The sequence below is a fragment of the Adelges cooleyi genome, unplaced genomic scaffold (genome assembly GCF_023614345.1).
Source record: "Adelges cooleyi isolate 19-005CV unplaced genomic scaffold, UGA_ACOO_1.1 ACOO_flye_CR_arks_rails_tigmint_CR_PRNA_8, whole genome shotgun sequence".
Taxonomy (NCBI): domain Eukaryota; kingdom Metazoa; phylum Arthropoda; class Insecta; order Hemiptera; family Adelgidae; genus Adelges; species Adelges cooleyi.
In genome coordinates, this window is record NW_026096513.1 from 4,340,071 (window position 1) to 4,357,098 (window position 17,028).

The following is a 17,028-nucleotide window of genomic DNA, read 5'->3' on the forward strand; positions in this document are numbered from 1 at the left end:
CAAAGACTAACAATTCTTCAAAATTGGCCAAGTTAATATTTATAGTTACTTATGCATTATTAATATACATACAAATTATACCTCAATTATTTAAGTACAGATATTGCCCAAAATCATTTTAGTTCTAGTAATAGAAAATAACTTAACAAAACAATTTATCATTTTTTGGTGTTATGGTCATAGTACAGAGTAATGGATTCCAATTTAATCATCCATTCTAGTAATGTATCTGTTTTAGGGAGGGAAAATTTAAACCCACCCATAACTGCTACTGTATCGCCTATATGTAAACTCGCATATAAATAATATGTTATCTCCCCTAATATAAAACCAATAAAAATGTACACTGTACTTCATTCAGACTTAATGAATAATAAAGTACACAATTTAATCAATGGAGATTATTTTTCTATTAAATTGCATATGCAACTCTTTAAAATAATTTTAATTCACACTAATATGACAATTGAACTGATTTAACAATATAACATAAAAATAATATAAAACCGCTCAATAATTGCTGATTTATAAAGAAAAAATTGAATTAAAGTAAAAATAAAATGTTAAGTTAAAAATGACAGATACTCTTACAATGTTTTCCATTTGTTCGTTTCATTAGTTGTTGAGTAATAATAAATATATTGAATGGAAATTTATAACGAGCAAAAGTACTTTTAACTTTTAGAAGAGTTATATAAAAAGAATAATCAATAACTTTAAACAAGCTTATGGAAAAAGAAAATGCTTTAAAAGTGTATACATTCAACTATAGAAAATAATTAACGCTTTTTGAAACCAATACAGTTAAAAAATAAAATAAATATTTTAACCCTTATAGAAACTCTTTTAACCCGTCCAACCTGATGGCTATGACTAATGTCGATAATTATCATGAGAGCTTTAATCAACAGTTTCTAAACTCTAAGCCTAACCTAGTGCACAATATACTTAACCATTTAAAATATGTCTAAAAATATAAATGTTATTGAGACATTAAGGACAATGCAGTCTAAGTATAAATGAAGTTTATTTACTATAATATTTCCTTCAACGTGAAGCAATTATTATTAATTTATCGCCAATAAAATACATTAAAAAAGCCCCCACGCGCGAGTGTACTGAAATTGCATAACAAAAACGCCGTTTTCTTTTGTCGGCGCCTATACCGGTAAATATTATATTTTCCGAAAAGATAGTTCAATGCAAATATTTTAGTACTTAAGTCATTCGAGTACATAATATATTACTTAACTTACTCCTTAGACTTTGTTAATAAATCTTCTAAATGAATTTTTTCACTAACAAAGTAATTATTTTCAAATTAACAAATAGGTATAGCGTAAGAGTTAAGACTATAATATTAGTATTTTATACTATCACAATAATTATACTTAAACATCATAATCTGTAAATATGATAAATATGAAAATATCTTCTTTGTCTTCTACGCATTATCCCGTAATTAAATCGTATCCTCTCTCTTCAAATATCCCAATATATGTATTTTTTAATAAACTCCATACGGCAATGACTTAGTCTTATTTATTTTTACAAAATATTTTGTATTATTATTTTATTTAGTAATATTATTTTTTTCTTATACATCTTAAAGACACAAAAGTAACATTGCAATACAACACAAAATCAGATTTGTCAGGACTCGGATCGCTGCTATAAAGGTATGTTATCGACGAGAGGTCCTGAGGGCATAGCGTATTATATACCTATAACCTTTAACGCGAGCAGACATAAATTTTACAGTGAAGATAACAATATATATTTATGGTTAACATAATTAAGATATAAATATAATATCATCTGGCCGGTACAATAATAGTTTGGACCCAAATCCTAATACTAAAGCAGACCAACAATATAATAACGTTTTATTATGGCCAAAAAGCAACCGGTGAGATAACAATTATCCAGTTTCTACGCATTCAAATGTAAATAATTGGAATACATTTGAATTTCTTTAAAAATTGTTTTATAATAAGTTCGTACAACCTCTAGGACCACGCCGGATGTTTCGCTTATAATGTCAATAACAAAATTATCAAGTGTATTATTATTATTATTATTTTATTGTCACATTAATTTTCAGATCTCGTGTTTACACTTTTTTTCAATTTGCTTGTTTTGTTAAATAAATGGTCTTAAGTAAAATTTAAAATTACATATTTTGTTAACAATGAAAAAAACTTAATAATATAATACAAACCCACAAAACAATACACATAATACATTTATACAATTGACTTATAACAATTGTATACATTATTTACAGCACGGTCGCTGTATGTTTTCAAGAACTTTATTTGAAATGTCAACTATTTATTTTTCATTTTTTCTTTTTATATGTTTTTTTTTGGAACAGTACAGGCATTGAATTATGCTGGAATAAACAATATGGGACATAATTAATTTACTTATAAACGAACATCATAATTAGAAAATATAGGACTATCGTGTGTATGATTTTGTAAATTATGTACATTGTACACGTGATAATTTATTTTAAAAAATACTCTTGCGCTATTATAGCAATTATAATATAATCAATTATAACATAAAATCAAATCAAATACCAGTGACTGAACTGACATCAGTCCTGACCATTCATTAAATGCTGTCTAGAGCTGGTGGGCAAATAATATGAACTCGTTGTGTACCTACATACAAATACAGTATTTTTTTTCTAACCATGACGCCATTTCCACCAAAATTTGTTGAATTATAATCATTGCACTGATTAACCTAGTCAAAATAATAATTTTCGTTAACGGACAGAATGCTAGTCAATAAAATTATGGATTACTATTTTTATTGCTTATAATTATACTTTAGGATAGTTCAAAAACTATTATTATGATAAATAGTGAATATTTAATATTTAAGTAATCAAATTAAAAAAATCAACGACAAACTTATACTGTATTAAAAAGTTTTATATTTGGTCACCAGCAAAACAATTATTACCATACCAAATTTGTAGAACAGCTGTAGTTGGTGAAATCAATACTCGTGACCAATACTGTTGAATCTAGGAAGGATATACTTGAGATATAAGTATTAATACTCAGTACTCACTAATGTACAACTTTTTGTTGATTTGATAAAAATAGATGCCAAAAAAACAAGTAATATGATATACCTACTTATTATTTGAATGACTACGACATTACAATTCCTGGATATCATATCAAACTCAATTTTTATTAACTAAAAATAGCTATAAAGTTTATAAAAATAAAATTGTGTTGCGTTTTAATTAATTTTAAATTGTTTCTGGACACTCTCAACCCTTAACTTAGTGTATCGACTATAGAATAAACTTATATTCTCTAAATAAACAGTTTCCATTAGAAACAACTCTAATTTAAATGTGTATAGCAAATAAATAAACGAATACCGTTTTATGTAAATCCGAACTCAAATTTTCTGAACTATTAATATATATATATTTATGTTAAAATAAAATATTGTTATAACACAAAACTAATTATCATAAATTATTGTGAATTCATTCCATTTTGAGTAAATTATAAATGCAAATTATTAAATAACGAATGTTATCCTCCAATTAAAAATACCTAGTAGTATTAATTTATATTTACTTGGTCGTCTGTATTTTACGTTTTATTTCTAAAACTTTACTATTTTATGTCATAGAAGTTAGAGAATAATATTTTACAAATTGTTGTTTGTTTTAATGGACTTCCTTTTGAAATTAATGTGAATACGAATACATTTATTATATAATATTTGGGAACGGTGAACGTGGATGTATTATTGTTGGAAAGAAAACGTTCCAAATACTGAAAAGATTCTACACCTAAAGTTATGTTGAAGTTTAACAAGACAAATAAAAGAGTTTGCAAACGGAGCACGAAAGTATAATATCAATGGATTTGTTGTACCGTAAACTCAAAACCTACCCTGAGCGTTTTGTTTTGACGACACGATAATCAAAAATGATTTATCTCTCTCGGCATCTCGAAACGCAACACGAAATCTATAAAATGGCGTCGAAAACCAGGTTGGTCGACGAATGTGCATATACACGACATTACACTATTGTCGTACACGTGCTATGAAAACGGTTAAAACAAACAATGTCGAAATAACAACAACAACAACAACATAACTACCATCCCTCAACGTCCGTTGCTATTGGCCCCTGTCTAGTATACTTAAAACCACTTTTCTCCCCGCCCGTACCGTCGCTTAGGCATGGACAACTTTGAAATTTCGAATTATGCACGGTCAATTAGTCTGGCAACCGCCTGCGAGCAGAACGTCCTTTGGCTCAATAGGAAAATTCCAATAGTTATTAATTATCGTTATCCGACACAATATTGTGATTGCACGCGTTCTCTTTTCCATTGCGAACTTTTTATTCGCCGACATGTGTGGGTCTCAGGTTAGACGTACCCGTCCGGAGACTATGCGAACCGTCAGGACCGCATCCATCACGTGGGCATTAGGGTCGGACTGATGGAAGGCGATGAAACATAGGTTAACGCGTTGTGGACAAACGATCAAAAGCGGCGTTTAACAGGAAATCTATTGATTTTGCAATTACAAAAGCCACCGGAATCCATAGTCGAGAGCCGTACAGCAAACATTATTTACAGCCCGGTGAGCTGCACCGTCGGCAGTTGCACCGTGTAGAAGAGAAATTTGACGCGTTCCTTCATATTATGTATCTTACATTGCGCTTGTCTTTTCGAACTTGTGTCCTTTCCTCGCAGCGCTTTCTGGCAATACGTAACGCCAAGATTTATAAGTGAAAATTGACGGGGAGATTGATCTGTGTCGAGTTGCAAAGTTAGAGGAAGACCATATTTCAGAGAACCATTCCTTCGTTGTAATATTACTGCGAGATAAAAGCAAGGGCGTAAGAATGTGGTTTTTCATAAATATATTTTGAAGTATTTCAGTAGGCAGACGGAGTGGAACGACTTGTGGGTTCATTAGTCAACGTGCGGCTGGAAAGCCCGAAAAACTTGCATTATTTTCGGTGAAACGTAAAGCTGATAAATGAGGGATTTGATAGCAAAAACAAGCTATGAAACCGAGTTCTTAAAAGGTTTTGACGAAATGGAATGCGAGCGGAATTGAGTCTGATGATATTATATTAAGATGTCGTTACTGTTGAGGCAGAAAAAATATTTTAGTGCGTGAATAATAATAATACGTCATAGTAGTCGACAATGAAAGGTGAGAAGGATGGATTTAGTTTAGCGCAAAAAGATTTATTGGATTGGGCGAAAATAAATTCGCAGAATTAAAGGGATACCGACATTATTCATGGGATATAATCATTTTCCATACGTGTATAGGTCTGATATAATAAGATAAGTTAGATATAGAGGAAAACAATTTTAAATACAGCTTATATTATAATACCTTTAACAAAAGACTTTTGTAAAGAAAAAAAAAACATTTAAGAAAAGACCATAAGTTAGTCGGGGTGGCAGTGACCCTGCGAATTTCAAGAGAAATTTAGTATTCTACTTATAATACACTTTTGGCTACAGTACTGAACTCCAGAACATCTTAATCCTTATGAAAACTCTCTTGAATAGTGTTTAAATGTTCGGTTTTTATCGGTTTTTTAAGCAACTTTCAGTGATTATGGCAGCTGTACGAACTCTGACCGTCCTTTTATATTAGATAGGTTCAAGACATTAGTTGTTTATTACATCGTCTACTGGGTATTTCTCATTCATTTTAGAGTACACGCCGCGGGGCCAAGAACTTTTCCTGAATCGTTTTTGCCAATAATTCGGTCGAGTAAAGTTTCGAACTACCGAGTTCGCGTAACTCGATGTCCTGCAAACCAACAAATATATAAAGAGGCCAGTTAGTTCTATGAATTCTACTCACATACAAAAAAGGAAACGGTTGTTTAGTTTTATACTCGTACTCTGACTGACAGTATAATATGTGCTTACTCAATGTCTTGAAGCGCCAACTCAGGAACTACTAGGAAGTCAAACAACATTAATTTTTACTGATGAAAATGGTGATTATTTAGTACTGTCCTTTTTTTCTTAATCGATTGAAGGGCTCAGTGAAATGTATCAGTTGTGTCTCTTCAATATTATATTAAATAATATTTTTTTCGATAAAATTAGTTTAGAGTTTATAATAATAACGTCTCGTTGATTCAGAATCAAACTATGATCAGTGTATATATTTTTTATTTATTATTTTAATTGTTTCAACATAATCTTGTTTTTACAATATATCAGTGTATAAAGTTGACATTAAAATTACAATCTCGTTAAAAATACATGTAGGTCCACTGTAAGCTAAACCATTCGATCATCGCCTCAGTTTGTCTTCCAATCCAAAAGCCATGTAATTTAATAACCGTAGGCTGAGACCGGTTCGACTTGGGAGTTGGTACCACTCCTTTGCCAAGCGATTCCACGTGAACTATGAACAAAAATGTTGACTAGTTAAAACGTACAATGCAATAACTACCAACACGAAGTATAAATAAATGTCTAATCTACATCAAAGTTTATACAGAATTGGCGATATTAGCAGATTTCACAGTAGACATACAAAAGATAAACTATGTCTATAAGGATACACTACTAAATAGTTTAGTTTATTCAGGATAGGATATTGAGTTGTCCCTTTTCTGTTATCGCCTACATTAAAAACTTTCACCAGACCTTCTTGACCCTTCGCATTATATACAAGTACCTACTCCGACAGTGTCAAATTTAATTAACAACCATCACAGTCTATGTCTGTGGTAATTCCACAGTTCGGCAAGTTTTCATTCTATGGCCGTCAGTCCTATTTTGTGTACCTATGCGTTAACGAATGCAATTAATTTTAGATCGTTGTCAACTCAAATATATTTTTTCTTAATAACGAAAATTGAATAATAGAAATAAAATGTACAGCTTTTGGTATTTACCAACATTTAAAGAGTTAGATAGGAAAGAGTCGACGTTGGTTATGTAAAATTAGCTCGATTTTATAGATCTAAACTTTAAATCTAGCGAACCTGTATTTTTTTTAGCAAATTGTTCCTCACTTGGTTTGTGCAAATTTACAAACGTTTAAAAAATATATACATGTATGATATATGATATATGTAGAAGAAAAAACTCAAAACACGTTTTTACGACCATGGACAAAATAATCGAAAAAAAAATCCCTAAAAATGTCAAAACACTTTTTTTATCGTACATACGGTGTAGTTCTTAACAAAATCGGAGAGGGGTCACTCCAAACGTTCGTTCATATTTGGCGTTTTGACCCATATATGTATATATATATATATATATATATAGAATGAAAAATTAACTTAATGAACTTAACAAAAAAAACTTTAATATAGTATAATTTTATAGTTTAAAAGTCTCATCGCACCTCTTTTGCTGAAATATTAAATTCTGAAATACAATTTTAATCTATATAGTACCCACTACAAGCTATAACGGTTTATTAGTGTGATCATTAACCAGCGTCCCATTTAACCAGCAGACTTTTTTTTTAATGGCATTATTTTCTGCCGAATCATTCGCAAACAATGGCCTTTCAAAAAAACCGTTTAATACCCTGGTCGATAAATTCTCTTAGACGACAAATTCAACTCAACTTTTTAGTACTTAATGGTTAATGGCCACCCAACGTTATTATGTTTATTAAATTTTTTTAACATTACTTTAATTTTTAATCCTAAATATCACATTGTTCGGACAATTATTATAATTAAAAACTATAAACACAATTTAATAGGTAGGGTAATTAGCATTTATATATTATAATGTACTTAAATTTTTAGCGTTACAGTTATTTTGAGCGTCTATCTGTAGCGTTCTTACAAACATTTTAAAATGAGTTATTTCAATTAAGAATTATACAAGACGGTAACGAAATTAAGTATAATATATAAAGGTGTCCAACTGAGTAAGGAGTCAATGGGTAAAGTAAGAAGTAATATTTGTGAGGGTAGGCATTTAAGTATTAATGAAAATATTTATATTAAATATATAAATATTTTCATTATTCTTAAATAGAATAGTTGTGTATAAAATTAATGAGTTTACAGTCTGTAAACAATAAGAAAAAAAACGTGGAAATTGTAAATGCCAATATAAGTAAAACCGCAAATTTAGAGTAATAGAGATAAGATTGAGGTGTGCAGAAGAGGAATCATTATATGTGAGGGAAAAAGGGGAAAAGGACCTCTTGTCGCGAAAGTAAAATTGTGAGTTATTGGCTAACTATTAAAGTATGGACATTTTGAGACCAGAATCGCTCTTCTATCTTGAAAATTGGCTGAGTTATATTTGTATATTTGTTATATATAATTATAATCGAAAAATTGATTTTTTTTTTTTAAAACCGCATTAAAGTTTTGAAATATTGCCAAATTTTTATTTCATATACTTAAGGAATGAAATTTAGCCAAACATTAAAATAAAACGAACTTGAGCAAATAACATAATTCATTTTTCTTAAATATGTTTCTAATCCTGATCGACGTTTTGGCCTATCCTGCGATTTGGATTCTCGCGACAAGAGGTCCTTTTTCTCTTTCCGCGTCACACATACTGCAAGAAGATCAACAGTGAAGTTTTTTTTATGTCATTATATTAAGACAATTAATTAAAATGTATAGGAGAAAAATAAATGGTAAAACGTTTCAGGGATATTAATTTAGAGGGAGTTAAAAATAGAAGTAGACCAAAGAGAGAAGTTGTGTGTATTAATAATAAAGACATGGGTCGTAGAAATGTATAACATAGATACACCTCTACCATAGATAACTCAATTTATATGAGATGAAATAAGACGTGTCTATTCAAAATTAAAGAACTTTTGTTTTAATGAACTGAATCCGATTGTTCGTTTAGCATTTAGAACCCAAAAACCGTACACATGCGGACATGCGGATCGCATGATAAAATTTATTAAATTTGGTAAAGCATCGGTGCTTCTTGTCAAAAACAAATAAAAGTGAAAAACCTTATTATTCAATTAAAAAGGTCACATTCAATGCAACGGCACACAATTAGGTTGGCCATTAACGCCGTGTATTGTATGGAATTAAAATTCGCCGTACGTACAAACACACATAGGCATTGACACAGCAATTAGTCAAATCTCATCGGTCGCATTAGTGCTTAATTACATACACAGCAGACGTATTGTACAGCAACGCTGTTATGTGACAGACCGCAAATGAGCTGATTGCTGATTCCGCTGATATATTACACAAATGAATGCAACATAATAATTAATACCAATGTAAATGGCACGTGAACTAAACATTCTTAAACGAGTTTATTGGTTTTTGCTGCTCTCTCACCTCTTTAAACCCCATTGGTCATCAATTTTTATTGGAAGCAGACACAGTATCTCTCGCATGACCTGCAGCACGCTTTCAGATAGAAATTACACACGATAATAAATTGCCCATAATTTTGATCATGCTCGTATAAAATTTTGTTCATACTGAGAAGACGACCGTTTTCTATGGAAAAAAGTAAAGATAAAAAAAAAATAAAGAATCGTTGATGTTAATTGATGCCCATATCGACCACCATTAGGATTTCAATTGAAAACAAAACGTGGAAGCTTAGATCCGCTCTTCTACCGCGCTGCAACGAGACCAGGTGCTTTTCCATCATTCAGGTGTCACGTTTAAGCCTTTAACCATACTGCTGTAGCCCTTTGCGGTGGATTACCTTGACTGTCCTCGTCGTTGTTTGAACAACAGCCATTCCTGTAGGGTTTGCATACGAGTCCAGTCGTACACGTTCGCAGGACATCAAGGTTAGCCGTTAGGTCTAGCAACCCCTGACCCAATGCCGCTGACCATCAGCAGGGGGGAGACGATTCATAAGAACCGCACTATCCCGGCGTTGATTCATTCCGCCTTCCGCAAACACCGACTCCTATTCGTTACGTTAAAGCAATTACTCGATCATAGTTGTTAACCAGAAATCTCGGACTCTGCCTCGAGCATTTTCTTTTGGCGGTCATTAAACAAATAACAAACAAGAAAAAATAAAAGCCTACAACAAAACAACCTAATATTATTAATGGTGAACTATGGTTCGGTATCGTATTCCTTTGATATACCGTTTCTCTCGGTCAGAAACAAAGTCCAGCAAACGATTGGAGTATCTTTTTTTTTCAATCCAACAAAACGTTATTTGGATGAAAGTAATAAATAATTTAATCAGTTTATCACAAAAAATAGTAGACCTTTCGGATAAGATGCCTCAATTCACATATTCTTTGAACGGCAAAATAGTTGAATACCTAAAATAAGTTTAATAGATTCCTTATTGTTCTTTCAAACATTAATGGAAGAAATTTTTGTTTTCCAATTAAAGAATAACAAATTTAAACAATAAAAGAGCAAATACAAGTAAAATAAACAAGGGCAAAAACTGTTGGAATTAATCATGATTAAGTTAATTTGTCCGCTGCAGTCCCAAGTAACAGTAGTGCCAACCGGCAACCGCATTTTACCAACTGATAAAAAATTCTCACTTGATATAACTACTTCAGTGATATCAGAATCTCTTATCACGGTCGAATAGGTAATTACAATAGCTATAGTAAAGTCTTTATTTTTAATCGTTTTATTAAAATCTTTTATTTAAGGTTAAGTAAACATTCATTCTCTAAAGGTTAATGTGAGTTGAGTTTAATAAATGACAGCACAGCAATTACAAAAAAAAAATTGCATGTTTTCATCATAGTTTCCTCGGTAACTATAATATATTATGTTACACGGTGTTTCTGTGTGCGGTAGATTAAGAAAAATTAATCACCAACAGCGAGTAGTTATAATAGGGTTGGAATATTTATCGTTTAAAGTAACAGAGTTCCCCGTCAAATGGCCGCCGAGGGCACTAGTTGACGGCGGAAGGGTGCCTATTAATTCTAAAGAAAGTTCATTATCTGCGATTTAAAACGAGACTTTCATACAGAACACTTGTTTGATGACGGTACGCATCCATCCTCCCAGCAGCTTCCTTTACACTTTGTACCTAAATGTATGCCTTGCTATTATTAATTTTGGATCGCAACTCGACCGTTTGAAAAAAAAACTATTTTAAGACTCCTTTGATTTTCCCAAAATTCGACGTTGTGTACGACACCAGCACACAACTTATCGGAGTGAATATTATATACATATCCAGGGCAATTATAAATTAAATAATAACACATTTATGTAAGTCGAAAAAGAAACACATATTCCATGCCATGCTCTAAAACACAGGGTTTTCTCAGACTATTGAGTTAGTACGGAATTGATAGATCTGTGTTGTTTTTGTATTCGATTAAACAAGATACCTTTATTAACAACATGCCTTTTTACTACTTTTATTTTACACACTTATTTAGTTTTTATCTACTCTTTGCAATAAACTTTAAATCGTATAAGTAGGTATGTAAAACACCAAAAGTGCAAGAACACAATTATTTAAAATACTTAATGACCTAATCAAAGTACAAAGACAAATCTAAATTCTTCTGAAAATAGCCAAGAACGTTGAGTGAAAAATTGTAAATTATATTATCGACGCTAAACAACACTTGACTTCCAAAAAGAGTTCAGAGTACCTACAAAATGCGTAAGTATCCTCAAGACGAAAATTGTCTTGTATAGAAATTATAAAAGTGTGTTCGCAGTTGTACTTAAACCCAGATAAACCGGGTCTTTTTATGTTGATATTTGCCGTGTAAAAGACTAAGCGAAACGGTGATTCTCGTAGAGTTTCCATGACAAGTAGTGAGGCAAAGGTCGACTCAGGGGGCACTTGTAAAAAGTTCTTGAAGCAAAAATAAAATACTTTACCAATGTAGTCGCATTATTATGTCATTGTACTTTTTTTACTAACAAAACCTTTCTTCTTTAAAGGCAAGTGAAATTATGATAATTTTCATATTTTCAAACTTTCAATGTTATATAAAATATAAATGTAATATTAAAATATAATTAACATTCGCCAAAAAAAAAAGAACCGCCGAAAAACAAATATGATAAAATATTACTTACAAATCAGCTCTACCCGAATATTTCCGTTGTCAAATCGGATCCGAACCGTTATAAATATGTACATTAAATACTATATTTCATACTCTGGAGAGAAAAAAATGATACCCAACTAAACTAGTTAAAACATTAAATGGTGATAAACGACACGGTGAAATGGAGTTTGTCTTTCATTCGTCCGTGCGCTATTTCGTTGATAGAGGCAAATTCCCGAAGGCCTATAGTAAAATTAAATAATTTTAATTTAATTCCCGGACGGTTTAGGAAATAAAACTAAACAACCAAACTCCGATCCATACTTTTAATAACCCAGCAGCAAGATTTCCAAAATGGAATATAATTTAATGAAATTGAATGTTTTATTTTGTATTTAGTGCAAAAAAAAAACAAAATTTCAATAAAATATCTACATTTTGAAGGGAGGAAACAAATCATTCCGGGGAAAGGTTTCCATCCGGAAATTTCGATTTAAATTTCGTTAAAAAAATTAAATATACTTTATAATAAAATTGTACTTATAAATACAATTTTTCCGATCAGAATATTTTTTAGACGATGAAAAACCACTTAATGATAAACTCAGTTCACATATACAAGACATTATTAATAGTATTGTGTATTATAAATTGTAACATTAACGCATAGTAAAATTGTCAAAATTGCAAAAATCCTGCATCATGTCCCGCGGCTTTTACGGTATTATCTCATCCCTTAACGGTTTTTCCTCTTTATCGCTGGATCTCGACAGGCCCGGCATTTTTTCCCGCAAGCGTCCAAAACGTAATTGTTGTTGTCGCCTTTGATTTATCGTCTGAGCACTTTCCACTCCTAGCTCGACTTACGCTGCCACCGCCTGTTTTTCAAACTATCAACTGCATGTAGTTGTTCTATAGTTACATAACAATAACGGTAGAAAAATTGTTCATAAAAATCCTAACATAAAATCTTAATCCCCCTTCTAATCCCTATCGCTCATACTGTATATATATTATAAGGGTCGCTGTCTAAACTATCACTCCACACATATCCAATTATGATTTAATAACACATACTACACTTCTTATTTAGTGTATATATCTGAAAACCTTTTAAATCCTTACTGAAAATGATAGGACAACGAAGAATTTTCGATGTAGATAACATGTGCCTAGAAATCGGAGTATCAATATGTAAAAAAAATTGTTATGAATTTTGGCTTAAGAAAAGCCAACAATTGCACCATTAAATGGCCAGGTTTAACAAATATTCCTACTTAACGTTTTCTATCTAAAGTCAAATTGGATCTACCATTTTACATATTGTTGTCAACTAATTGCACACATATATATTACATTATAGCGTCTTCCATTTTCTATTTTTATTCCCAATAATTGCCCAACAATGTTTCCCATACAAAAGCCATAAATTATTCCATAAGACTCATAACATCATGGTCGTAGGATTCTTTCTTATCAATCAAACATCGTTTATTAACACAGTACATATTATTAAAAGAGCCCCCTATTGATTAAAAAGTTAGGTATAGGCGATTTTTGGTAAATCTTAATTTAACGGTTAAACTGTAATTTTTAATTATAAGTTCAGTAATTAGGACTCGTTTTTTATATAGTTAGTCAATTTTTCAGACTATGACAGCATCATTGACAGTGATTTAAATTATTTTTCATCTAAACATAGCTACGCAAAATGCGTTTTACTCCATTCATAGCAAAATATGTATTGTAAAATCGAAAGATAACATTCTTCGGAGACAGTCTGATTTTGAAAATTTTAATGCTTAACGTTTAACGATAGGAAATTTGGTGTTAAACGTCCTCTTAATAGTTTTTTTTTTTTCATTTTCTTGTCAAAACCAAAAACTTAAATTTTTAAACTATTCCTTACTACCAAACAGCAGTTGATTGTGTTTAATGCATTATACAATTCTAACGGATCCTGTTACAACAAGATTGGGTTGAATGACAAAAATATATAAAAAGGACAAAGTAAAAAGCTGTTGGTATTCATACTGTATATTATTATCATACCTCCAAAGGAAGCCACGACGGATGGGAGTAAACGATGTGTTGGTATATACATCATTGTTGTTATTATTAAAGTTACGGTGTGTCATTTTGTAACCGACGTGAATGCAAGTGTGTGGTGTAATTTAGCCGATAGTGCTGTGAGCGGGTGCGGTGGTTTTGTACCTAAAATCAATTTTACAAAGCCCATTTGGTATTATTGGTTTATTAAGATCAATGTGACCGCGTAATCTTATTAACCGCATCGATGACTGCCAGGAATAGGTGGACCGTTGTGTTCTTTTAACGCTAGTCAGCCCATGAGAAAAAGGCACTAGAATTTTTGTTATATTACCCGCCGTTATTCTACTCGATTTGTAAAAAATAAACTGTTAATATAAATGTGCTTACCGGTAAGTAAGTCGTTAAACAATTTTGTTTTTCGTTTTCAGAATCACAAACACAAAATGAGTTGACTCTCCGTAATGGTTCAATGGACGTCGGCGGTGATCACTACGATTACGCTGATGATGATAATGGCAACAGTGATGTCGCCAGCGAACGGCAACAGTGACAGGCTGTCGGTAGCCACGCCGGGCTGTCCGGCGGGGTGTTCGTGCAAGTGGAAGAACGGCAAGCAGACGGTGGAATGCGTCAATAAAAAAGTAACGGCCGTTACCGGTTTGGGCATCGATTCGGCCACCCAAGTGCTGGACATATCGGACAACGACTTGTCGGCTGCAGGTCTTCCTCGAGATACATTTCTTACGGCCGGCCTGTCTAACCTGCAACGGATCCACGCGGCCCGATGCAACATGTACTACGTGCACGATCGAGCGTTCCGGGGTCTTACTAATCTAGTCGATCTGGATCTGTCGGGCAACTGTTTGCGCGAAGTGCCCACTACCGCGTTCGGTGAGTGCACGTCACTGATGAAGCTCAACCTGGCCGGCAACCCGATCGACCGAGTGGCGGCACGCGCGTTCCGGCACCTGAATCAGCTCACTTTGCTGGACCTCAGTCGGTGCGGAATACAACGGGTTGAGGCCGGCGCGTTTGATGGCCTTCGAAACCTAGATTGGCTGAAATTGGACAGTAATCGGCTGACACACGTGCCCGGACCAGACACGCTACCAAAACAACTCCACGGAGTCGATCTGCACCGAAACGACTGGCAGTGCGACTGCCAAATGATCGATATGCATCGGTGGTTGTCCGAGTGCCACGTGCCGGCCACGGTAGAACCGGTGTGCGCGGGTCCAGACGAGTATGCCGGCGTGCCGATTAGGGCAGTGTCCAGTATCGAACTGGCGTGCGAACCGATAGTGGACTACGAATCGTACGCGATGGCTGTACAAGACGTGCACGAAGGCGAGGACGTGGTGTTTCGGTGTCTAGTGATGGCCACGCCGGCGGCCACAGTCGAGTGGTTGTTTGGGGACGAGCTCGTAGACCGGCATAACGCTACCGAGTACGTGTCCGTGGACGGTAATACGACGGCTGAACTACACGTGTTCAACGCCAGTAAGGAAGACGCCGGCAAGTACACGTGCTTGGCCGAAAATCGTGCCGGAACCGCGAGAGCCAATTTCACGGTGACCGTGCGTCCTCGTCCATCTACTGCCGCCGGATCATCACCGCCTTCATCGTCGTCTACATCCTCGTCGTCCAGTGAGGACGTCGGTCGCCTACCATACATGGCGTACACGGCCACTGTCTGTAGTGTTGCCATACTAGCCGCGGCGGCCGCACTAATGGCTGTACACTGCAGTAAATTGGCCAAACGGATGGAACCCGATTCGGGTGTCTCGACAGACAAGAGGCGCACGTCTGGAGCATCAGCAGTGTCCGGGACGTTGGCCGTTGGTTACCGAACGGTGGACACGATGGACAAAGAACCTGTACCGGCGACCCCAGGGCCGGCAATGTCCGAGACTGCTTTAGTAGGGGCCGTGGACGACGTCGACCACAATCCGGACGTGGTGAATGACGCCAGCAAAAAGGAAAATCGTTGTAGTGAATGGGAAATCGACTTCGACGACATCGTGTGGACGGACTGCTCGCCGGCGGCCACCGGTTACGTGTCCATACAAATACCGGTACAGTGCGGAGTCGGGTGTCTTGGGGCGTACTACGCCATCGCCACCGCAAGCGCCGATACCATGACGGCGACGGGCACGTTCGGTCGACGCCAACGGCGGGCAGTGTTGGCCGCCACCACGACAGCCGCAACGACGACGACTTGCGACGGATACGACACCTTGGCCGCCATCCGGTCAATAGCGTTTGACGACACGGCCACCGCCATTCGGACGACAGCTCAAGGATATCCAGCCGTTACCGCATCGCCGCCAACAATAATAGTGGACACCGATGGCGAATCCGTCACGCCAATCCTGAGTCCACCCTTACCGTTCAGGTCACCAGTGGACGACGCCGACGACTCCATAGCTTTGTGAAAAAGCTCTACTTTTCTGACACGATTTTTTGCAACCAACAAATACCAAAAACAAATAGTAATATATCGGTAAAAACCGTTAAAATAAGTGGGGTGCTTTAAACACTGAAAAAGTCCCCTCGCATGGAACACAATTTTGGGGGTGCTAGCTTGCCAACCCCACCTCAAATTGCGTCTTTGAAACTCATATGTTACAATACTCATACCAATTTCTTTTATGAAGTATTCTCTAATCGCTTGTCTTTTTTTTTTATTTAACCATTACCTAAGTACTAGCATTATAACTATTGTTTAATATTTGTATATTATGCAAATATAAGGTTGTCAATGTTTTGATTATAAAAGTTAATTTGTATGTATTTACATGTTTTTCTTTAGCTTGCTAACACGTACGTACGTTTGTACGGGTATTTTTCAAATTTTGCAAAAATAATTTAACTCACTTTCCAATGTTGTATGGGGCTGAAACTTGGCACAGACACTCATCTTAGGTGACAATACAATATCCTGTAATC

General features: G+C 34.5%; 1 protein-coding gene across 4 annotated transcripts in view; it reads left to right on the forward strand.

Annotated features, from left to right (window-relative positions):
* Window positions 1–16,980, forward strand: part of LOC126845695 (leucine-rich repeat-containing protein 4C-like) — a 93,321-nt gene extending 76,341 nt beyond the window's left edge. For all 4 annotated transcript variants that reach the window (XM_050584520.1, XM_050584518.1, XM_050584521.1 and 1 more), the window contains one exon: window positions 14,508–16,980. In XM_050584520.1, coding sequence (XP_050440477.1) covers window positions 14,541–16,514 — 1,974 coding nt within the window. In that variant the 5' untranslated portion in view covers window positions 14,508–14,540 and the 3' untranslated portion in view covers window positions 16,515–16,980. The remainder of the gene's footprint in view (window positions 1–14,507) is intronic.
* The last annotated feature ends 48 nt before the right edge of the window (window positions 16,981–17,028 follow it).